The 27,104-nt window shown below is 41.5% G+C and overlaps 1 protein-coding gene across 1 annotated transcript in view; it reads right to left on the reverse strand.

Moving 5' to 3' along the window:
• Positions 1-27,104, reverse strand: part of LOC309569106 (Fc receptor-like protein 5) — a gene marked incomplete at its 3' end in the record, with an annotated part of 45,923 nt that overhangs the window by 13,737 nt on the left and 5,082 nt on the right. Inside the window, exons 2-5 of the mRNA XM_082274870.1 lie at positions 8,464-8,484; positions 5,197-5,451; positions 4,252-4,506; positions 1,429-1,671 (exon numbers count right to left, since the gene is read on the reverse strand). Of these exons, the coding sequence (XP_082130996.1) occupies positions 1,429-1,671; positions 4,252-4,506; positions 5,197-5,451; positions 8,464-8,484 (774 nt within the window). The remainder of the gene's footprint in view (positions 1-1,428; positions 1,672-4,251; positions 4,507-5,196; positions 5,452-8,463; positions 8,485-27,104) is intronic.

Here is a 27,104-nt window from a genome sequence, read left to right on the forward strand (position 1 = left end):
CACAATGTCCTGCATTGTAGAAAAAGATATAACGGGGTGCCTGAATCGAACACGTTTCGCCCTATGGGCTTCTTCAGGGATATATATGGGGTGCAGAGAGTGTGGTTGATTTTGCTTAGCTTTTACTTAGTACATGTTTTTACTTAGTTTAGGATAGGTGGGTTATCACATGTCACTGCGATAATATGAAACACACATTACATTACTTTTCTGTATGTGGTGCACATATTTAAATTTTAATTTATATTTAATGATTATTTATCTTTCATTATGCATAAATACCAGTCATGGATTATTTGTGTTGGCTCTGAACTTTTTAATTTGATTCTTTAATTGGCCGTATGGATTCTAAGCACTAGATGGAGCAGCACCTTTTGTACACCTTATTATGTACCACATGTGTGTAGCTTACGCTAGATCCATTTGCATACGATCCTTTGTTTCACTAGATTAGCTAATTACTACACAGACTGTGTTTCAATGGAGCGTGGTATCTGACGTTCGGCCTGCCCCTGAAAAGACATCACCGATGACGAAACACGTTGGGATTGGCTGTTACTGAAGACATCACTCTTGCTTAGCTGTTACTCTTTGCGTCCTTTCTCATGAGCTGACATTTGTGTCTGTTTACAGCTTATTGAAGGTACTTCATATATATTTTAAATAAAAGGACTTAAATGTTAGCAGGCTTTACTATGCTTGTTCATTTTTTATATTCTCGAGTGGATGGAGATGACAATCAGCGCAGGACCTCAGTGTTCCCCTATTTGATATGAGCAGAATAATAATTCTATACATATTTTACATATACGCTTTACATATACATTGCACATTCACATCAGTCCCTGCCCTCAAGGAGCTTACAATCTAAGGTCCCTAACTCACATACATACACAGTAGGGGCAATTTTTTTTTTTTTTTTTTTTTTACAGGATCCAATTAACCTACCAGCATGTCTTTGGAGTGTGGGAGGAAACCCACGCAGGCACAGGGAGAACATGCAAACTCCAGGCAGGTAGTGTCGTGGTTGGGATTCGAACCAGCGACCCTCTTGCTGCTAGGTGAAAGTGCTAACCACTACACCACTGTGCCGCCCATTACTTCACAATTTTCTATGAGTTCCTTTACTACTTACTACGCTTAAACAGTGTTTTTTTCTCTTCCGCATGTTTATTGTTTCTTGTCCATTGAAGAATTCCAGAAGCCACTGCCAGCTGACATCATTATACATATTGACATGCTGGGTTCATCTTAGTGTATGTGAGTGCAATACCTACCTTTCTGACATTTTTTTCCATCCGTATAACTAGCTCTCTCCCCCCTATCCCATTTTTTTTTGCCTTACAGGTATTGACCCATTCTGTAAATAATTGGAGTACAACAAAGGAGGAGTTAAAATACAGTTCTTTAAATAAAAGACCAACTCACCATCATTGACATCCAGTCTGAATGAGGCACTATTACCGAGATTGGTCCGGCATTGGTAGATCCCGCTGTGTCCAACCTGGGCAGATGTTATTGTAAAGTTCTTTTCTTCTGCAACCACCATACCATTCTGGAACCACTGATAGGTCACATCACTTCCTCCATGGCATGTCATTGTTATATTGTCTCCTGTGAGAAACTTGTTCCAGTCTGGTGTAAAGGTCACTGGAACTCTCCCAACATCCTCTACAAGACGAGACACAATTTGAAGAAGGAGAAGGCAGTGGTGGGTTAGAAGGTGAAGTGTCTTTCCATATAATCTCTAAAATTGTCAAAATATTTTTTTTTAAATATATTTTACTAATATTCCCCAAAGTAACAGGAGTTAAGGAAAGTGGATGAATAATGTTAGACCCATAGGGTTACCTTATGTTAAGGTACTGATGTAAGTAAGCTTTTTAACCGGCAGGCAGCTTCTACAATCTTAAGCAAAAAACTAAGTTGCGCTAAATGTGAGATATTATAAAAATTTACACAAATATTATCAAAGTATTGTGACAGAAAAAAATTGAAGAGTGAATTAATGTAACACCAGAAAGCAAGGAGACCAAAGCTCTTGATCAAGGTGAACGTCAGTGATAATCCAGGAAAATATGACTTGGTATGTTTCCGACCGATAGTTGATAAATGGACCGAAAACGTGAAGAAGTGAAGACTCCACCACCGATAGCAGGCTCCACCACCGCTCATATAACCTTCAGAAATGAAGACCACAAGGGTCAAAAACACTAGGATTATATACCAACATAGGCCGTAGTATCCTAAGGGAAAAATGAAGACCTCTCCTCTGTAATTCTCCAGATGGTGGGCAGCTTTTGCTGCTGTAGGTCTGCCGGCACCTGTGGTTCCACAAGCTTGTGATTATTTAGTTTCTACAATCTGAAAGATCTCCAAAGTCTCCTTGGCTTACAGTGTATTGTAACAAAAATGTAAATTAACCACTTCAGCTCCGGAAGGTTTTACCCACTTAATGAGGCCATTTTTTTGTGATTCGGCACTGCGTTAATTTAACTAAAAATTGCGCTGTCGTGCAACACTGTACACAAATACAATTGATGTTTTTTTTTCACCCCCACAAATAGAGCTTTCTTTTGGTGGTATTTGATCAGCTCTGTGGCTTTTAAATTTTGCGCAATAAACAAAAAAAGTAGCGACAATTTTTAAAAAAACGCCATATTTTTTACTTTCTGCTATAAAACATTCCCAATAAAAATTTTTAAAAAATCAATTTTTTATCAGTGTAGGCCAATTTGTATTCTGCTACATAAAAATCCCAATTAATTGGTTTGCGCAAAAGTTATAGCGTTTACAAACTACGGGATAGATTTTTGGATTTTTTATTTATTTTTTGTTTTTATTAGTAATGGCGGCGATCAGCTTTTTTTAGCGGGACTGCGACATTGCGGCGGACAGATCGGGCCCCTAACTGACATTTTTGACACTTTTTGGGGACCAGTGACAATAATACAATAATCAGTGCTAAAAATAAGCACTGGTACTGTATAAATGACACTGGCAGGGAAGGGGTTAACACTGGGGGTGATCAAAGGGGTTAATGTGTGCCTAAATGTGATTACTGACTGTGTGGGGGGGATGGTTCTGTGACAGGCACAGAGAGATCGGGGTTGTAGCTTAGCTGAAACTTCTGATCTCTCTCTGCCTGTCTAACAGAAGACTTGCCTGCTTTGTTTACATAAGCAGGCGGGTCTTCTGTCAGTTTATCTGACGATCGCGGGAGGCCGACGGCAATCGAATCGTCGCCGCTCCTCCTGCAGCCCTTAACACAGCGGGATCGCAGGCCTGGCGGTGCGCGCCGCTGAGACCTCGTGCACAAAATCACATAGTACTACGTTATTTTGAGCAGCCGAGCCGCCCTGCCGCAGTAACACTACGGTGGGCAGTCGGCAAGAGGTTAAAATGCCACACTACTGCTAAAAGGTCCAGATATGACTTTATTCTAGGTTACGGTCAGGAGGACGATCAAAGAAGTACTAATGCGCTTTGGGGTCCAAAACCAACCCTTCCATCAGGGCTTGAGATTAAAAATAATATAAATAGACTAATAGGGAGCTGGACCCTTGATTGTATTTCTTTCGGGGTGATTACAAGTAGACATGTGGGATTCATTTCGTACGAATCAAAATTTGGTCACATTTTTTGTTATTTGGAGATTTAGAGGTATCCAAATCTCCGAAATACAATAGTAATAAATTTCAACATATCCAAAATAAGAAAAACAACCAATTCACTTGTATTTTTTGTTTCATTTGGATGACAGGATGAAATAGTTTGGGCCTGTTGTTAATGTTTAACCATACAGATATACTGCGGCAGGTTATACGAAATTAATTCTGAATATATGAAACAAATTCCGAAAAAGAATTGTTCTAACATAACGCATATGACGAAGCAAAAAAAAAAAATGGAACAAATGAGTTCCGAAACGAAACCAAACAAATTTTTTTGTCATGCACATCTCTAATTACAAGCACAGGTCTTGTTTGCAGCTGGTTTGGCAATTTTGCTATTACTGCCGCGCACTTATTTTTATTTACAATATTGGCAGGGATTGGAATAATGGATGAATTTACTATTGGTTTTCTCAGTGAGTAAAGAGGTTGATGCCTGTGAGCTAGCTAAAGTTGGATGGAAAGCTTTGTGTGGTTTGTTGGGCAATTTTGGTAGATATCAGAATGCGGTTTGAATTTAAGTTCTGTTTTGTTCTTTTCCAAATGCTACAAGTCATGTTCTTATGTTGAAATCTACCTGTGTAAGAAACATGGATCTCATCGCTGAAAATACGATCTTTATGATTGAGCACTTCTTTTGTACACCTGTAAATGGCGGTCCCATCTGTGAGATTATTATCCAGTGAGATAGAGTCATTCATTGATGTCTGTAGGATTTGCTGATTCTTGTAAAATGTTGTCCGTCCCGTACGCTGTCTAGAGCGACTGTAACATCGGAGAGACACCGTGTCACCTTCTTTCACATGGACTGGTGCCTGTAGGATGACTTGACCTGAAAAGCAGAGCAACACAAATGAGATTAACAATTTATAATTAATGTGTGGTTACTGTATGAATATATATGGAAATTAAAACATGTACACTATATTACCAAAAGTATTGAGACGCCTGCCTTTACACACACATGAATGGTAATGAAATCCCAGTCTTAGTCCGTAGGCAGTGGCAGCCCATCCATTCGCCCCCCCCCCCCCCCTAATCCATGTGCTCGGCCCATAATCTACATGTAGGGCACCAGACGCATGGATTTCAATGTTTTTTATTTTTTGTAGAAGCACATGATTAGAGCCGGAGGCTCTAATTGTCTTGAAAAAGGGTGGGCTAAGGGCACAGATCACTGTGCCAAAAGCCCTCCCAGTTGTGTGACATTAGTGAATCAATATTCCCTAATGTCTTGCTGTTTCTCCTAATGGGCATTCAGGAAGCAGGCATGAGTCCCAGTTATTGTATTGTAACTGTATTGTCTTCCCTCACATTGTAAAGCGCTGCGCAAACTGTTGGCGCTATATAAATCCTGCATAATAAATACCACCAAAAGAAAACTCTATTTGTGGGAAAAATGGCCCTATAAAAATCTAATTTTAGGGGGCGATATATATAGAATCAGATCTGTCATTAGCAACTAATATATTCTTTCATACTGGAGGTTTTCTTTAATTGATTCACATTCCCATTGACTCACCATCAGTAACATTCAGTGTGATGGGTTCACTTCTATCACCATCAGGGACCTGACACTGGTAATCCCCGCTGTCTGATATCCGGGCATTGTGAATGTTATATTCTCTATCTTCATGTATGTTTTCATTATCCTTGTACCATAGGTAGGTCAGGTCTCCTCCATCTCTATCACCATCACAGCTCATTGTTATATTCTCTTCTGTGAAGATCTTGTTCCAGTTTGGGGTGAAGGTTAACACAGGCCTCCCTGAAGAACCTACAGGGCAACGCAGTATAAAACAATACAAAGTAAAACTCTTCTCATTAAAACCAATGGGGTCACCAAGATAAATTACGTTGTATAATTTCTAATGTGTCTCCATTACAGGACAAGCAAAGCATAACCTTTTAGCAAAAGTACCACACATGGCTGTTTCAACGAAAAAGGAAATTTCTCTTTTGGGTGGATCCTCAGTTATACATCACATAGAGAATCCAGACTTGAGATCTCTGCAGTTTTTAGGTTCACTTTGTAGGAGAATTTTTTATATTCTACTTTGTTGAGTAAATCAGGATACACAGGTACATGTTATCCAACATATTAAAAAAATGAAATAATTAGGCTGAAACGTGTGTAGTGCCCCCACCTTCAGAGACCTGATGGTGGCCCCCAGAGACAGGGAGGGCCGAGATTCCTCCTCAGGGTGTAGATTATTATTATTGGGCGCCAGTCACTTTTATGCTTAACCAAAGAGAAGTTTCTTTCTTACAACAGGAACAAAATGGGAGAGAAGGGTAGGGCACAGGACACCCTTAGTGAAAAATGGCAGATTGGCAGACTCCTTAGACACAAGTGTAGAATAGGCAGACAGCAGTACAGAAAAAGAGCCTTTAAGCGATGGACTGACCTGGGAGGCAACTCCTCTCCCCTGGGTCCAGTCTCCTGTAGCAATCTGTACTCTGTAGCATAGGATGTGGACTGACCTGGGAGGCAACACCTCCCCCATAGGTCCAGTCTCCTATGGCAATAGTATGCAACTAACGGAAGGTGCAGGAATTCTGTGGATGATTCGCTCTGGATGCTTTCCCAGGCTCTCCATGGTTCCCCGGTTCATGGCAGAGTCACCACTGGTACACCATCTCAGGTCTTCCTCCCTTCCTTCACCCTTTCAAGCAGTGTGCAGGCTCTTCCTTCCAGGGCCCTGAGCACATGGTTAGGCCTCAGACTTCGGGCCTACCCAGCAGCCGCTACTCCTCACACACCCATCCAGACAGGGGTCTGGGTGGTAAGAGACAGATCACCCGACTCCCTCCAAATAAATTGCCTCTCCCAGCATGCTCAGCTACCATTGTGATTGGCTGAGAGAAACATACATATTCATACCTGACTCATTGTAATTCATCACACTAATGCCAAAGGTAACAGTGCCACCTACTCACAGAAATGAGAATTACAGCCAAACCAGTATTAGGAGGGAAATCCAATGACCACAAGAATATAAATCAGCCAGACTAGCTACCACCTAGCACAACTAAATTTACTAGCAACCCTGCTTAGGACAAGGGTGTAGTAGTATTTCATTACAGAAGCTTGCAGGCGTTTTTTGTACCTTAATTAAACAAGAAGCAATAGTCCTTTTGCACAATTAAAAAGCCTGTACATATTGTAATGCTTACTAATGAACACACTTTGTGGATTTAAATCAATACAGTGTGAGAGTTGTTTTTTATGCTGGATTGTGGAACATGCTGGATGTAGACATGAGGATTGAGGTCATATTACCATAGGGAAGGACTTTTTACAGAATTTTGATTCATGAGTATTAGGACAAAAGGTTAACCCCACATTTTTGGAATTTAGTAGGACAACCTCGAGTCTCATATGTTACTTTACAGAGAGGTAGCACTTTATTCATCAAGTTTCTAGGCATTATTTCCTTGGGACTTCAATGGATGTCCAATTTAGAAATATTGTTTTCCTGGCATAAACAAAGTTGTAAACACGTGTTCTTGGCAATGCCCAAGTCAATATCACCAAAGATACCAAAAAGACACCACTTCATATTGCCAATATAGGGGATGGGAAATATATACATTATTTTTCCCCAAAAGCTTTATTGGACAAAATTAAATAATGTGAACAGACATTTACATTACGATTGGCAAACGTTGAAGACTAGGGTGCCCATGTGGGAAACAATTCTAGTGTCACCTGACTTGGTTTGACTTTGGGACATCCTAGACCATATGTAAAATGTTCCCACCTGACACCTGGCATTTGTGACAGATGGGGTGTATTGTTTTTTACAGGTAGACAGGAGTGAAGTGCGTCCCATGGAAATTATGCAATGGAATACGTTTATCCAACCATCCTAAAAAAAAGGATTAGACAATTCTTTCCAGACTTGGTCACTCCAGTCTGGGATATCTGCATTCCAACATTCTTGTATTTGGGGCAGTTTGAGGGTTTACCCTGCAACACATTACTATAGATTCTGGAGATCAGTTGTGTATGATTCGGTTGGGGCAAAATAGTCTCTGAAAGACTGCATCACATGGCCCTAACCAAATGTCAAAGTTGGAAATGCCTAAAATGCCAGATGTTAGGAATTTTGAAATCCTGTTTCAGTAAACAGAAGGACTTCAAGGTACCTTGTGAATATAGAACAAACAAATGGCCACTGCCCTCACCTATAACTGGCTTTTGCAGCAAGGAGCACATGGAAGGGCAACCTAACCAAAACAAAACCAAAGAAATTTCCGGCTCAACTTACCGACCACCCTGCTAACCAACCAAAGTTTCCTGTCTAACATTATGCATTAAAAACAAGGGTTTAGTTTGTTAATACAATCGTTGAACATATTTACACATCAACTTAGCCCTCTGGGGACCAAATGAAACCAATAAAAATACTCCAGTTAAAAATTAAACGAAAGGAGATTGTTAGGAGATATGGCCTGGGTCAATGGTGGAAGAGTCTGCAGATCTTTTTTTTTTTAGATGGCACATGAGGTATGTTACGACTGAAGTCCACAAAGGCAAAGCAACATAAGCAGCACTCAAAGGCAGCTCCTAAGAGATGTGAAGGGATCTCAATGATGAAAACAACAAAGAGTGCCAGTCTGGGTGCAGCATTAAAACACTACAAGTTTAATAAAATTATCAATTAGCCGAAAGTGACATCAGAACATGGGGAAGGAAGGGGGCGTTGCTGAGACAGGCCCCCTTCTGCCCCCTTCCTTTCACTTAGAAATTTCACTGAAGAAGGCATGAAAGACAAAAGCTTACCTGGTTTTCCTATTGTTAGATCTGTAAGAGAACACAGAAAATATTAGCGATATGGATTCTGTAGGGGATTGGAGCTATTTATAGTTTCAAAGCAACTTCAGTAGGTACATTCAGCCTGCACATACATGGTTGGAATCTTGGCTGATTCCTGCTGACCTGGCCGAGATTTGAACCATCTATGACCGGCCTTAGTCTACAGATGACTTACCTTCCCTTCCTTTCCTTACCATGTAGCTATTTTTCTTTTGCATTGATTGATCAACTTGGGTACAACCACCCTGTTGGATTTTATATGTGGTTATCACTAGTGGCTGGTATACCTGATAGCAATAATCATGTATAATGGGGAGGAAATACTGCGCCAACTATCAAAACTATTGGACACCTGCTAACACCACAGAAGACTTATCTGTGTACAAATATAAAAGGAAAAGAAGTGCACCCCAGATTATGTCTAATGAGACGAAACGTGTCAGGTCGTAACCTTGATGCCACTGCGATACCCATGATCTTTTGAGGTTCTTTGATACAAGCGCTTGTTGTCTTCTATTTTGAGTGAAGGAGATTACCATCGGCTGTATACTTTAATTGGAGGAGTTGAGGCGGTCACCGCTGGCTGTTAATGCTTTATTGGCCCATTGGGCGCATGCCTATTTGAGCCCACTACATCTGGTAAGCCCCCCTCTATTATTCGTGGTGGTTTATACATGAATGGATGGTCTTTAAGGATGAAATGTAAAGACTGTTGAAATCCATATAGCACTCTCCCCGCAGAGCTTTATCGCGAGGGATTTTGGACAGTTTTTTCTATTATCAATTTTTTGTACATGTTTTCTTTTGTTTATTTGTCTTAATTTGCACAGGTGTATTTAACTTTATAGGTCAGCACACAGTAAAAGCCAATCTTCGGGCCTAAACCAATTTTTCAACACAATATATATTTTTATTCTTATGAACATATTTCTATATGTTGACACATGGTGTAGGGATTATAAAAACTTTAATTCCATTTTAATTAAATTTTATCTTCACATTTGTGATATTTTATATATATCCAGACTGAGATTGTTGCAGGATTGTCACACCTGTTGAAGTCCCAGTTCTTTAATTATTTATTTATAGCGCTGCACTTCTTTCCCATTTATGATAGCAATAATCATTCTTTTTTTTTTTCCCAGAGGGACACATTTTTGTTTCTATTGTAAAGCATAGCAAAGTTATTTACCAAAAAAAAATTAAGACTTTTTGTAATTAAAGGAATTAAAATAAAGTCTAAAAAAATCAGGTTAAAAGACTTTATCCTTGTTCCTTACTAAGGAGAGTGTCTGCTTTACCATATGTGATTATAGGTTTGTTTTTTATATATCTTATATATAAATTTTGGATATTAGCATCTTTGATTCTTCTGTATTCTGTGTGTTAAAAGTATGTAATTGTATTTGCATATTTTATGAAAATGAAAATAAATATTTAAAAAAAAATAAAGATTTTTCAAACAAAATGTTTTTGTTTATTTCACAAAAAAAATTAAGGACCAAAAAAAAAAAAAAGAATATAAGAGAGTAACTATAAACCATATAATAATATATATATATATATATATAAATATATATATAAATATATACATATATATATATATATATATATACACACATATATATCTTTAACATGTTTATTGTATTTATTTCTGTACTTGCTGAAAAAGCCATCACAAATAAGAACTGCTGTCATAGATGACATTTTTATTTTTTGATTTAGAGGCACTTTAAATAGGAAAACACTTTTACACTGCCAAGGTTGCTGGAGCTCACATTTTACTAAAATGAAATACACTGTAACAATATTTTACAATGCATTTAAGAATTAACAACTTTTTGAAGCCTTCATTCAGAAGGAGTCACTTCCATTGTGAGTACACAAGCTTTGTTCCCATTTACATTTATCTGGTTGATTTGTTTTTTTAAAGCATATCCACTAGTTTGGCATTCAGTTTAAACAGGGACAAAAATTTACCAGAATTACCAGAAATGCATAGAACTAGACAAAACTACTACTGGCTTTAATATTATGCTACCAAGCAAATTTACTTCCCCATGGCAATCATCTCTTTAGCAATGAATTAAAATCAGAGTGCTACAAATGAGTCGATAGAAAAAAAAATCTTTAAAAAGTAATGGAATAGGATGGCATAGGATTAAAACTGCCTATGTTATTTATCCCAATTACCTGAAATTAATTGAAAGAATTAAAAACAACAAACATTTTGAATTTGTAATGGGCAGAAGAAGCATTGTTTGAAAGCTATATATAGTATATAGATAGGGCAGGGAAGCTCCTGTTAACTATTCCTGGCCCTGTCTTTGTGCCAGAAAATATCCCCTCATTAGCCTCATTATATTACTTTTCCCAAAGAAAGAAAAAGAGAGCAAAAAAAAAAAAAAAGTAAATTAAAGTAAAATGACCTCACACAAATAACAGTAACACACGTAAAAAAGTAAAATACAGTTACAAATTCTATGAACACTAAATTAAATAAATGAAACCAACTAAACTACCAAAAATAAACCACCCTAAATAAAAAATAAAACAAATACATAAATACTTATACCTAATAAATTAAAGAAAAAAAAAAGATCTCTCTTTTTTTTTTCTTTAAGCAATTGAACTTAAGCAACTCAAGGAGCAAAATTGAAAGTTTTGCAATTTTGCAAAGTCCTTGACACATTACTATGCAAAATCTAAAATAAACCACAGTATAAAAAAATCCTAACCTTCCACACGGTATTAAACTTACCTCTATCATTACCCTGGCCCCACATGAGAGTCAGAACACAACAGCTCAGAGGGGGAGATGGCTGTACAAACATCAGATTGTTAGTACAGCGCGCCCCAACCGGAGCTGTCAGTTTTTTTTCATTCAACCTGCTGGGTTGAATGAAAACAACTAGTGCTGTGTACCAGGCTTTAAGAACATTGGCAGGGACTCTACATTATGATACACATACTAAAGACACAAGAACTCAGGGGACATTGGCAGGGACTCTACACTATGTTACATATTCCAAAGACAAAAGAACTCAAGAGACATTGGCAGGGATTCTACACTACGATACATATTCTAAAGACACAAGAACTCAGGAGACATTGGCAGGGACTCTACACTACGATACATATTCTAAAGACACAAGAACTCAGGAGACATTGGCAGGGACTCTACACTACGATACATATACTAAAGACACAAGAACTCAGGACAGGAGACATTGGCAGGGACTCTACACTACGTAACATATTCCAAAGACACAAGAACTCAGGAGACATTGGCAAGGACTCTACACCAGTGGTTCTCAACTCCGGTCCTCGGGACCCACCAACAGGCCAGGTTTGCAAGATAACTAAATTACATCACAGGTGATCCCATTTGCTGCTCAGTGATTGCAGTATTCTAGTCTGGATCTCCCCAAGGTAATACTTAAAATCTGGCCTGTTAGTGGGTCCCGAGGACCGGAATTGAGAACCACTGCTCTACACTACGATACGTATTCCAAAGACATAAAGAACCCAGGAGACATTGGCAGGAACTCTACACTACGATACATATACTAAAGACACGAGAACTCAGGAGACATTGGCAGACACTCTACACTACGATACATATACTAAAGACATAAAGAACTCAGGAGACATTGGCAGGGACTCTACACTACGATACATATTCCAAAGACACAAGAACTCAGAAGACATTGGCAGGGATTCTACACTACGATACGTATACTAAAAACACAAGAACTCAGGAGACATTGGTAGGGACTCTACACTACGATACATATTCCCAAGACACAAGAACTCAGGAGACATTGGCAGGGACTCTACACTACGATACATATACTAAAGGCATAAGAACTCAGGAGACATTGGCAGGGACTCTACACTACGATACATATACTAAAGACACAAGAACTCAGAAGACATTGGCAGGGACTCTACACTATGATACATATACTAAAGACACAAGAACTCAGGGGACATTGACAGGGACTCTACACTACGATACATATACTAAAGACAAAAAGAACTCAGGAGACATTGGTGGGGACTCTACACTACAATACATATACTAAAGACACAAGAACTTAGGAGACATTGGCAGGGACTCTACACTACGATATATATACTAAAGACACAAGAACTCAGGAGACATTGGCAGGGATTCTACACTATGATACGTATACTAAAGACACAAGAACTCAGGAGACATTGGCAGGGACTCTACACTACGATACATATTCCAAAGACACAAGAACTCAGGAGACATTGGCAGGGACTCTACACTACGATACATATACTAAAGACATAAGAACTCAGGAGACATTGGCAGGGACTCTACACTACGATACGTATTCTAAAGACACAAGAACTCAGGAGACATTGGCAGGGACTCTACACTATGATACATATACTAAAGACATAAGAACTCAGGAGACATTGGCAGGGACTCTACACTACGATACATATTCTAAAGACACAAGAACTCAGAAGACATTGGCAGGGACTCTACACTACGATACGTATTCTAAAGACACAAGAACTCAGGAGACATTGGCAGGGATTCTACACTACGATACATATACTAAAGACATGAAGAACTCAGGAGACATTGGCAGGGACCCTACACTACAATACATATACTAAAGACACAAGAACTTAGGAGACGTTGGCAGGGACTCTACACTACGATATATATACTAAAGACACAAGAACTCAGGAGACATTGGCAGGGATTCTACACTATGATACGTATACTAAAGACACAAGAACTCAGGAGACATTGGCAGGGACTCTACACTACGATACATATTCCAAAGACACAAGAACTCAGGAGACATTGGCAGGGACTCTACACTACGATACATATACTAAAGACATAAGAACTCAGGAGACATTGGCAGGGACTCTACACTACGATACGTATTCTAAAGACACAAGAACTCAGGAGACATTGGCAGGGACTCTACACTATGATACATATACTAAAGACATAAGAACTCAGGAGACATTGGCAGGGACTCTACACTACGATACGTATTCTAAAGACACAAGAACTCAGAAGACATTGGCAGGGACTCTACACTACGATACGTATTCTAAAGACACAAGAACTCAGGAGACATTGGCAGGGATTCTACACTACGATACATATACTAAAGACATGAAGAACTCAGGAGACATTGGCAGGGACCCTACACTACAATACATATACTAAAGACATAAGAACTCAGGAGACATTGGCAGGGACTCTACACTATGATACGTATTCTAAAGACACAAGAACTCAGAAGACATTGGCAGGGACTCTACACTATGATACATATACTAAAGACATAAAGAACTCATGGGACATTGGCAGGGACTCTACACTACGATACATATACTAAAGACAAAAAGAACTCAGGAGACATTGGTGGGGACTCTACACTATGATACATATACTAAAGACACAAGAACTCAGGAGACGTTGGCAGGGACTCTACACTACGATACATATACTAAAAACACAAGAACTCAGGAGACATTGGCAGGGATTCTACACTACGATACGTATACTAAAGACACAAGAACTCAGGAGACATTGGCAGGGACTCTACACTACGATACATATACTAAAGACATAAGAACTCAGGAGACATTGGCAGGGACTCTACACTACGATACGTATTCTAAAGACACAAGAACTCAGAAGACATTGGCAGGGACTCTACACTACGATACGTATTCTAAAGACACAAGAACGCAGGAGACATTGGCAGGGACTCTACACTACCATACATATACTAAAGACATAAGAACTCAGGAGACATTGGCAGGGACTCTACACTACGATACGTATTCTAAAGACACAAGAACTCAGAAGACATTGGCAGGGACTCTACACTACGATACGTATTCTAAAGACACAAGAACTCAGGAGACATTGGCAGGGACTCTACACTACGATACATATACTAAAGACATGAAGAACTCAGGAGACATTGGCAGGGACCCTACACTACAATACATATACTAAAGACACAAGAACTCAGGAGACATTGGCAGGGACTCTACACTACGATACATATACTGAAGACATAAAGAACTCATGGGACATTGGCAGGGACTCTACACTACGATACATGTACTAAAGACATAAAGAACTCATGGGACATTGGCAGGGACTCTACACTACGATACATATACTAAAGACACAAGAACTCAGGGGACATTGACAGAGACTCTATACTACGATACATATACTAAAGACAAAAAGAACTCAGGAGATGTTGGCAGGGACTCTACACTACGATACATATACTAAAAACACAAGAACTCAGGAGACATTGGCAGGGATTCTACACTACGATACGTATACTAAAGACACAAGAACTCAGGAGACATTGGCAGGGACTCTACACTACGATACATATACTAAAGACATAAGAACTCAGGAGACATTGGCAGGGACTCTACACTACGATACGTATTCTAAAGACACAAGAACTCAGAAGACATTGGCAGGGACTCTACACTACGATACGTATTCTAAAGACACAAGAACTCAGGAGACATTGGCAGGGACTCTACACTACCATACATACAACTAAAGACATAAGAACTCAGGAGACATTGGCAGGGACTCTACACTACGATACGTATTCTAAAGACACAAGAACTCAGAAGACATTGGCAGGGACTCTACACTACGATACGTATTCTAAAGACACAAGAACTCAGGAGACATTGGCAGGGACTCTACACTACGATACATATACTAAAGACATGAAGAACTCAGGAGACATTGGCAGGGACCCTACACTACAATACATATACTAAAGACACAAGAACTCAGGAGACATTGGCAGGGACTCTACACTACGATACATATACTAAAGACATAAGAACTCAGGAGACATTGGCAGGGACTCTACACTACGATACGTATTCTAAAGACACAAGAACTCAGAAGACATTGGCAGGGACTCTACACTACGATACGTATTCTAAAGACACAAGAACTCAGGAGACATTGGCAGGGACTCTACACTACCATACATATACTAAAGACATAAGAACTCAGGAGACATTGGCAGGGACTCTACACTACCATACATATACTAAAGACATAAGAACTCAGGAGACATTGGCAGGGACTCTACACTACGATACGTATTCTAAAGACACAAGAACTCAGAAGACATTGGCAGGGACTCTACACTACGATACGTATTCTAAAGACACAAGAACTCAGGAGACATTGGCAGGGACTCTACACTACGATACATATACTGAAGACATAAAGAACTCATGGGACATTGGCAGGGACTCTACACTACGATACATATACTAAAGACATAAAGAACTCATGGGACATTGGCAGGGACTCTACACTACGATACATATACTAAAGACATAAAGAACTCATGGGACATTGGCAGGGACTCTACACTACGATACATATACTAAAGACACAAGAACTCAGGGGACATTGACAGGGACTCTACACTATGATACATATACTAAAGACAAAAAGAACTCAGGAGACATTGGCGGGGACTCTACACTACGATACATATACTAAAGACACAAGAACTCAGGAGACATTGGCAGGGACTCTACACTATGATACATATACTAAAGACACAAGAACCCAGGAGACATTGGCAGGGACTCTACACTACGATATATATACTAAAGACATGAAGAACTCAGGAGACATTGGCAAGGACTCTACACTACTATTCATATACTAAAGACACAAGAACTCAGAAGACATTGGCAGGGATTCTAAACTACGATACATATACTAAAGACACAAGAACTTAGGAGACATTTGCATGGACTCTACACTACGATACATATGCTAAAGACACAAGAACTCAGGAGACATTGGCAGGGACTCTACACTACGATACATATACTAAAGACACAAGAATTCAGAAGACATTGGCAGGGACTCTGCCCTATGATACTTGTGGTCGGCTAATTAATGATGATTAGAACCTGCAGGTATGGATAAGTCGGTGTGGTGTGCCGGAACCGACGTAGGGGGTAGGCCTGTAAATAAAAGAGGGCCCACCCGAGGGATAGAGTATTAAAAAAGGGTGAAGGTGGGTGGGGTGACAGCGTGTGACGCGGCAGGCGGGGAGGGGAGGAGCAGCGTCTTAAAGGCACGCTAGCTCCTCCCACAAATATAGGCCTGCGGCCTAACACTTGTGGTCGGCTAATTAATGATGATTAGAACCTGCAGGTATGGATAAGTCGGTGTGGTGTGCCGGAACCGACGTAGGGGGTAGGCCTGTAAATAAAAGAGGGCAAAAAGTAAGCGGTAAACACACTAATACTTGTCACAACTCACGATACAAGATTCTTGAAGGCTAACCTTACCTCTTTCCCCGGGTGAGGGGTGTATGCGTGGAAAATAGCTGATTCCCATCGCCCTGGTTATAATTATGTGCCCTGGTGTATTGGCACTAGAAGCAGCTGAAGCCGCCCCTGTTCTGAATGAATGTCCGGAATGCGAAGAGGGGTCCCAGCCTAATTCAATGCACAAAGAGCGAATGTAAAACATGAATTAGGTAGTGGTTAGGGGACTACCTGTCAGGGAGAATAGCGGAGAGCGGCTGGGAGAGCCCCGAGCTGGAAGATTCTCCGGATTCCAATTAGGCACCAGTTAACCTCGGTCGGGTAGACGGGGATGCCAACGGATGGAAAGTCTGCCCGGCCTATGAACGTCGGAGTGAAAGGACAGCGGACCTCTACCTACCTAACCTCTCGAGGAGGCACGATTGCCTAGCCGACCGGGTTGCAAAGGTGAAATCCCGGGACCAAGAGCCCATGGACTAATAAATGGAAGTTGATGACTAGGAAGTATGAGGTTCGAATGGTGACGTGTCCAGTACGCCAGAAGGTCCGGAATTCCCATCTAAGGGCAGCGTTTTATGTCTCGTGATGCTCTCCCTACCAAACCTGCAATACCTTCTTCACTGGACAACCCTGAGGAAAAGGAGAAAGGCTTGGAGCAGATGACAAAGAGTGGATTGTACGCTAGACAAAGTAAGTTTGCCCGTGTTAAAGAGAAGTCTGAGCTAAAAGGTGGCAAAAACAGCGAATGCGACCATGGTGAACTGAACGACCGTGTAAGACAAGTTCAATTGAGAACCTTGGAAGATGGTCAAGGCTCTGGCGTGAGTCCTCCTTGTGTCCGCAGATACGGCCACCCGGGACAATTGTCACCGTGAGCCAAAAACCGGGCTAGCCCAGGATCAACTTGACGAACTTGGGGAACTTGTGAATATCGCCAAAGAGGAAGAACTGACCGGTGGCTGCCTCCCAGGTCAGCCAGCGAACCAGCCTCATGATGATCAAAGAAGATGAACGGCCCTACTTGATCTCGTCTCGGCTGCCTAGTTGATACTAATACTTCACAGCCATACCTGTCCAGGATTGCCCCATGCGAAAGCCGGCGTTACTATCGGTAAAACCCTAAAAAGGCCGAAGTCTCACGAGAGGCGGATAAGTCAAGAGACCTAACCGGCCAACAAACACCTAAAGAAGAGTTTATGAGTGCTGCCAACCCGGTAACGGCGGCTGCGTCCGGCCAGACGTAGAGGGTTCGCCAAATGTGGAGGATCGGGCGGATCCCGGTGGGATGAACATGGAGACCCCATGCTGGTGAACCAGGAATACCAATCACATAGCCAGGACTACCCTAGCCGGGGAATCTGAGCGTCCAAGGTACATCTGGAAGGCCCGTTGATAAGCCCAACAGCCTAGAAATAAATGAACTACCTTGGGGAATAATGCGCGTAGCAGAATTCAAGGAACCAACCAGAATGAAGATCCTTACGAATAAGTTCCAACTAGTAGGAACTTAACTACTTCCTAGCGAAACGCCCGAGTTTGACCACGGGGGGACTAGACTGTGTGGCGTGGAACGAGTGTGACGCCTGAGAGGACTAGACTAGTGGTGGGTACAGTAGTCTTGTCTAGTGACAGGGGGAGGCCTAAGGTAGTGACGGTGCTACAGTGCCAAGGGATTGACAGGGTTGCAGTCGCTATGTGCGACCAACAGGAAATCATCCACGTGATGAACATCGTGGGGCAACTAGAGAAAAAGAGGAGGAACCAGCAGGGAGTCTCAGCAAGTGACGAAACTTCCCAGGCTACTCAAGGCCCCAAACGTGAGACTAACAGGAAGGAACATACTACTGCCCTTGACACCATGAACAAGGAAGGACGAATGGGTAGCAATTCAAGGCGTAGGGGTGACGGACTAACTGAGCCATGCGGCCCTACCTGCCTTCAAGTTGGCTTGGATGGCATGACCAGGGTGAAACGGTAAGGAGAGAATGAGTAGATAGAATGAGGGGAAAATACAGGCTCGGGTTAGTGGACGAACGAAGAGCAGACAGATAATGACAAGATGTTTATTGGAATATGCGCTGGAGCCTACCCCAATAGAGTTTGGCGGCATAGCAGGCCCATGGATTTGGCATGGGCCCAAGGCATATGGAACAGATGTGCAGCAGACTGCAGGCACTAAAATTACAGGCACCTCCATAAGGGTAAAGCACAATTGAGCCAAACAAATGACGGGACGACCAAGCCTGTCCCTTAGGCTACGTAGATCGGGTTTGCTAGCTCCCCCATGAGGAACCAGGAAAGGAGGGATCAGCCTCCGAGGGGCACAGGTCGGCAGTAGGAGAGGTGGAGGAGCAGACTGCCTAAGCCTGCGAAAAAATGCCTGAAAAATAGTTCTGAGCCCAAGAGGCTCCAGTGAGAACGGACGTAAAACTGGGCCAAGCTGCCACTGCTTGCTGATACAGATTGTGGAAGTCGAAGGACAAGAAAACCCCCGTACTGCCGCCTAAGTCAACCACCACAAGAAGTTGAAACCTAATACCTTCCGGCATTGCAACGCACGGAGCACGCAATGTCCCTGTGGATGCCGAAGGCTAGGACAAAAACTGGTATGGAAGCTTGTAGAGTCTTGGGTCTCCGGCCTTCATCATGATGGCCGAATCACCGTAACTGTACACCCAGTTTCCTAGATCAACTAGGGAGGCAGATAGTAAGGAAACCAGGTACACGTCCACCCCTCAAAAATGTCCTAGCGGAGTGCTGGGGGGACAATGTGCCGGGGAAAAGATAGGGGAAGCAGAAGGGAAGAAAGGCGAGGCTGGGGGCCTACTCCATCAGTTGTTAGGAGTGAGAGCCTGCAACGGCTTAGAGGGAAGTGGGACCATGTGGGATGGTCAGCGTTTCCAGTTTGGACAGTCTGACACTGTTTGATTGTAGTGAACAGAAGATGGAGTCTAGCGTCCTTTAATGTCCGTCCGAGCCCCCCCCCCCGAGAGCTGGTACCCAGTCCAGGAACCCCAGGATGTGCTGAGAGCTGTACACAGGATACAGCCTCCTTGCCGTAGCTGAAAAGGGGAGCCCGTATGGCTAAAAACAGACGAAGACCTGGGGATGGTCCAGGGTCTTACAAGGGGCCTGGCGTGGAAGGTTCTCGGAATTCCCTGGGGGTACCAGTTCTCACAGGGGTGGTAGGCTTAGCGGGTGTGCCTGGAGGGGATGACCCTTCGCCTACGATGACTGCTTGAGACATGCTGAAAAGAGAAAATAACACACAAGAAAAATTGGTTAAACAAACACCGTTGAGCTAAAACAGAACTGGCTGGCTAACTAGTGCCGAGGCGAAAGCTGACTACCCCGTGACAGGTGAGGCCCTGCTAGTTGCCGAGCGGCAGATGAGAGGCTCTATCTATGATTTGGGCGTGGGGCACGAGCCACTAGCGTGGTGGCGGGGGGTTGGCCTCTCGGTGACTGGTAAAAGATTAACGTGTGGCCGTGACAGGTGAGGCCCTGACTATGACCCCAAGAGATGGGTGGATGCGAGGCACTAACTATGATTTGGCCCGAGGGCGAAAAATCTCCGTGTTGAGATTGGGGTGTTGGCCTCGCGGGACCAGCTACCAGGGAGACTAAGGCCAGCGCCTAGCCCTAAATAGCCAGTTCTCTAACCCTATACGGAGGCTTGATGAAAGGGTAGTGCAACATACGAAGTAGTAGTAGTACACACGGAAGTAGTGTACGTAGTGTAGTAGTATGACAGCGGCACCACCTGCGTGCAGGAAGTCAAGTAGTGTAGCAGTGTAACCGTAGCACGGCGGTGGTAACAGCGTAGGTAGTGAAACAATAATGTATAGTGGTCATGTGGTGGGAATAGTAGCAATGATGATATAGCGTGGCCGTATGGTAGCGTCCATGGTAGTGACATGCATGACGGCATGTAAGCAATGGAGCATGAAGGAATGATATTGGCAGCGCCTCTGTAGGTGTAAGCAGTAGCGCGTGCGGTGGAAATAGAAAATGTGGCAGTATATACCGTCATGGTGCACACAGTACCGGCATAGCAGTGTATCGGCACGCAGTAGTTGTGGTATTTAACAGTATAGCCGTGTAGCTGAAACAGTAGAACACGACATGGGAGTGAAGTGGCACGAATAGCAGTAGACCAAAAAGATAACAGCAGTAACAGTAGTGACAATACATAGCAGCAGTACCCATGGAAATGGTATTACGGAGTAGTATGCCTAGTACCAATAGAGTAACAATACCCGTGTTGACAATAGTGTAAGAGTAGCAATGCCCAAGGCAAATAGTATAGCAGAGTAGCAGTACCCCTGGTAGCAACAGTATTAAGGTAGCCGTGCCTATAGTAACAATAGTATAAGAGTATCAACCCAAAGCACAAGAAACAGTAGTAGCAGTACCCCTAGTCACGACAGTATTAGAGCGGGCAGTGTCCATAGGCAGGGCAACAGAACCCAAAGTAGCAAATAGAAAAATAACAGTAACAGTAGAAGTACACAGCTAGTACAGTGGTACGGACAGAAAGAGTAGAAAGAAGCAGGGCCGTGGCCTGGTGCAGGCAAGGCAGAAACAAGACCCCCCAGAGACCCTCGTATGAAGTGTAGCCGAGGCCTGGAGCAGGCAAGGCAGAATCAAGCCCCCGCAGGACCCCCCCAGTAACATCCTCCCCCCCCCAGCAGTACCTGCCGCCCGGCGGCCGGACGGATGGACGGGCCGCCCGAGCGGAAGATGACGGTGCATGAGGCTGGAAGCAAGCTGCAGGCAGGCCGGGAGGAAACAGCGGTGGTGGCGGGGGCGTCAGCGGAGTGGCGGTGTTGGCCGTCAGCGGAGATGGCGGAGCCGGCCGTGACAGCGGAGATGGCGGTGACGGCCGTGTCAGCGGAGATGGCGGGGGCAGCGGCGGCTGCTGCCCAACCGGAAGTTCGGCTGTCCGGGGTGACAGCGTGTGACGCGGCAGGCGGGGAGGGGAGGAGCAGCGTCTTAAAGGCACGCTAGCTCCTCCCACAAATATAGGCCTGCGGCCTAACACATATACTAAAGACATAAAGAATTCAGGAGACATTGGCAGGAACTCTACACTATGATACATATTCTAAAGACAAAAAACTCAGGAAGCATTGGCAAGGATTCTGTACTATATAACATATGCTAAAGTCAAAGATAACAAACAAGATATGAAGAGTATTCAGAGTTCTCAGAAAGGAAGCGCATGTTACCACAGGCTCAGTGGTCATAAATAAAGCACCCTAAGAACAGCCAAGTGCAGGCCAAATTTTCCACACACTTGTTTTTTTTTTTTATCAAAGACCTGTGGCCTCTGGTTTTCACACTTATGCATACAACACAGCACAGAAGGGATACACATCACGCACTTATTACTATTATCTAGCCACGTGCAAGAAAAAAATGCTGTTAATTTCCTATTTCTTGGGTGGGTATTCTTTGCAAAGTAAAATATCACCAAATTCACTAAGCTCTGAAGAAAACAACATTTCACAGCAGAACTTTTTTTTTTTGATTATTAAATTAACCCCTCTGTGTTGGAGATTGCCTATAGACAAAATAAACACATAGCAGTGAATTAAATTCCAAAAAAAATGTACGGTGTTAATTTGTAAATATGATGTTGACTATTACATTTCATCTATGGGCCTATTCATTGATTGAAAACTTTATGATAACTTATCCCCTCTGAGCCTAAGGGTAAAAAAAAATATAAATGTCTAAGCACATTTTTGCAACTTTGACATTATTGTTGACATTGTTAGTAAAACTGCACAAATTATCACAACTACTTTGTGCATCCAGGTGGATTGTTTTTTCAGGACATATTGGGGTTTAATTTGGTGGTAAATGGTATTGGATATCTCTTGATTTTTTTTTTTTTTATTATCAAAGGAAAACTGGCCCAGTAAAAAAGTAAGAAAAACATTTTTTTTTTAAATTTAGCTGTATATTTCTTGCTAGTACCAGAACCTACTACCAAAAAAAAAACCCAAATTCTCCTGCTCTTACAATTGCAGTGATAATAAGTATGTGTATGTTAGTAGTTGTTTGTACCCGCAGTACAGCCCAAAAACAATAGTGCGCATTTTGCTTTTTTTTTATCCTACCTAAACACACTGACAATAATACTAATTTAAAAAAAAAAAAATCTAAGGACAACTGGCCCAGTAAAAAAGTAAGAAAAAAAATAATAATTTTTAAAAATTTAGCTGTATATTTCTTGCTACTACCAGAACCTACTACCAAAGAACAACCTAAATTAAATTCTCCTGCTCCTGGCAATTGCAGTGATAACAAATATGTGTATGTTAGTTGTTGTTTGTACCCGTAGTACAGCCCAAAAACAATAGTGCACATTTTGCTTCTTTTTATCCTACCTAAACCACACTGACACTGATACTAATTTAAAAGTAAATCCTGTAAAAAAAAATACTGACCCTGACCTTTGACCCAAATACTAACCCCGCACTGACCTAGATCAAACCTTGATCTAGGTATTTTTTTATTTTATTTTATTTGTTAATATTATTATTATTTTTTTTATTACACACACTGACCTATATCAAACCTTGATCTAGGTATTTTTTTATTTTATTTTATTTGTTAATATTATTATTATTTTTTTTATTACACACACTGACCTATATCAAACCTTGATCTAGGTATTTTTTATATTTTTTTTATTTTATTTGTTAATATTATTATTTTTTTCTATTACACACACTTTCTCTGCAAGGAGAGAGAGATACTAAATATCTCTCTGCTCCATTCACAGAGAAAGAAAACACTGGGGCAGGCTTCACAGTGACTGATCATTGTGATAGCCAATCACAGAGATCAGGTGACCCAGAATCAGGAGATCCAGGTCCCGATTGTTAGTACAGGGCCCTGGGCTCCCACTGAGACCTCGGTCCCTGTGCTGGGAGCACACCGTGCAGCACGCTCCCATCACAAAGGGAGATATGTGGCCCCTATGGGAAAAAAAGCCCAGTCCTGGGGGGCTTACAAATAAGTCTTTATTTTGACAATATTGTCTTGAAAATAATATTCCATTTCTTTGCAATCTATAGACAAAAATTTAACAAAACAGAAATAATATAATATATTAAATTATATATATATAATAAATTAAAATTAATATATAATAAATTATATATAAAATATAATATAATAAATAATATATTTCTTCTAGTTTTACTAATGTTCATTTTAAAGCAACAGGTGTTCCTGTTGACAAAAAGTATATGTTTTTATAAGACAAAGGGCAGGATAAACTATTACCCCAAAAAAAAGTTGCGGACTTTAAAGGCACATTATGGACAGGCAAAACAATTTTGTTTAAAAGATTAACATTTTATTGAAATATTTTTTAAAAAGGAGCCCAAAAATTATATATACATAAAATAGTACATTAAAAACAAAGCTAATGCTGGAGAAAGACCTCCATATGAGTACATAGTGGGTATACAAACATTGTACACTATTTGTTTGAAGAGGTAAGTATATTTTACTGGTCTGGAAAGGTCGACGCGTTTCACATTGCGCTTCTTCAGGACCAAAGACGGTTATATACTCTCTTAACAAGATAAACAAAATACAAAGTTAATTAACAATACATAGTGTAATATGCTTACATTATATATCACTTATTATAGTGACTAAAATATGACCATACGTTTTAATAAATCACTTCCCCTGTTTATAATGACAGTATAATTGTGTTTCTATTACAAAGCATAGCAAAGTTTTTTTCCCAATAAAATACAATTTTTCTCCAAAAATGTATGGGTTTTTGTTTTTTCCTTACAAGTGATCATTTCTCAATCACTCTGATTGTAGGCATGGGGGAACCGCATGCTGATAATTTACATAACTACTTTCCGCAATTGTTAGCATTTTGGTATCACTTTCATGTACTAGTAAGTGCCCCTCACGACTTGAGGCCAAATTACTTAACCGGGCCCCGCACCGGAAAATTTCCATCTTTTCACTTGCCAGTGACTCCTGTCCCGACACTGACTGCAGAGACATTTTTAGAGATACCGCATTGTTTAGCCCAAAGGCATGGAGGGAAGCTGATGTATACTTCATGAAGCCTCGCACTCCATGGTCCAGGCCCAATCCCTAGGAGAATTCTGTGACCAGATGTTATGCAGTGGGCCATAATATAGGGACCCTGCCACTTAGAAGGGCAAACCATACAGCCACCGGTTCACCCCTCCGACAGAACCTCCATCACTCCTCTCCTCAGCTGGCTGTTCTTCCTTCCCTTTATTTCCTACTCTCCATTACCCAGAAGGTAAAAATGAAGGTTTACACTTGGTTCTGCATTCCCATTCACTGTAGAAGCATACTTTCATTCTTTCTTCCCAAAGTAATTCAGACCAGATTTTACACTGAACCAGTAAAGGAAAAAAGGGAAGAACGGAGGCGCCTCTAAGTGTAATAGTACAGGATTTATTGGAGAATAAGCATTAAAACAACTCACAAGATACGAGGAGTTGAAAAGCCTGAAGATGGGTGTCCTGTGTGAACTGCCAATATTCCGAATGCGAAAGGGGGGGACCATGCTCCGTGATGTATCAGCTGGCTGTACGGTTGCAGAGACTTCCCGACTGATGCTGGCTGGTTGGTAGACGAGCCGCGATAGAGGCCTATAGCGCAAACACCTTGCTGGAGGAGGAAGTGACGTCACAAAGCCCAACGCGTTTCCAAGCTGGCTGGCTGGCTGCGATGACGTATGCAGCGACACTCCTTCATCAATAGCGAGGACAGTAAAAGATTGATTGATTTCTTGGACTTTTCATTTACTGTTGCCTCATTTACCATTGTTCTTTTCTGCTCTCCCATGCTTAATTTTTGGATGCCTTAGGGTTCATATCATGGTCCTGAGCAATTGCGTTCTTTTCCTTGTGTCTGCACTGAACCAGTACCTTCTTTTATTGAAGGAATTAGTTGTCATACAGCACCAATGTTCCAGTACAATTCACAAGACGATACAGTTCAGGCAACCATGACATTCTCCACTTTCCCTCAAGTGCCGTGGTGTTCCATACCTTTGTAAATAAACTTGTTTTTCATAAACTGGTCAATAAAGTTCAGTTCAGAGTCCTGTATCAGGGTCCTTCTCTGGGGTAGTCCCAAGCTTGATCACATTTGATGTGTAAAGTCCTTCTCCTAACTTCCCACAGACCAAAAAGAGAGCGCGGTCCAACCTTCAATAACGAGAAGGATTTGAAGGTACCCTGTGAATAAAATTGTTGAGCATAATTCAGCTTCAACTTCAACAAGCCCACTGGGGACCATGGGGGACCATTAAACAATGCTACAGTTGCAGATTATACCAAATGGGATTATTGGGAGAGATGGCTTGTGTCAATGGTGGAAATATTGGAGTCTGCAGATATTGTTTTTAAATCTTATATACATGTCCAGAATGGGGGTACTGTCAGTGGTGTGGAGAAGTTGTCTATGAATAAGGTGTAATGGAAGGAGACTATTATTCCTCCATGGCTGTAGCAGAATCACTCAGTTGTGGGAATAATCACCATTGCACAAACACCAGCTAGGAAGCAGAATCATTTATTTGCAAATTTGGTAGCGCCAAACTCCATATATAAAATGGAGAGCTGTGGGCAGACAGCCACAACATTGAGCAGATTTCATTATGCTCGTCTTCCCTAGCACTAATGCCCAGACTAAATCCAGGCAGTAGTATCTGATCTCAGATAGAGACATCTGAAAACTGATAAGTCATGTCTCTTATCGCTGATTTTAGGCAATTGTTTTATTAAGGTCTGTAAGCAAATATGTAATTAGGCTTTTATATTTACACCGGGTTAAGACCGGGTTCATACAGTATCTCACAAAAGTGAGTACACCCCTCACATTTTTGTAAATATTTTATTCTATCTTTTCATGTGACAACACTGAAGAAATGACACTTTGCTACAATGTAAAGTAGTGAGTGTACAGCTTGTATAACAGTGTAAATTTGTTGTCCCCTCAAAAGAATTCAACACACAGCCATTAATGTCTAAACCGCTGACAACTAAAGTGAGATACTGTATATATATATATATATATATATATATATACATATTTTACAAAGCCATCTACAGCTTAGCCCCCAGCTACATCACTAGCCTAGTCTCAAAATACCAACCTAATCGCTCTCTTCGTTCCTCTCAAAACCTCCTGCTCTCTAGTTCCCTCGTCACCTC

This window comes from Pelophylax lessonae (assembly GCF_965119305.1).
Source record: "Pelophylax lessonae genome assembly, chromosome: 13".
NCBI lineage: Eukaryota > Metazoa > Chordata > Amphibia > Anura > Ranidae > Pelophylax > Pelophylax lessonae.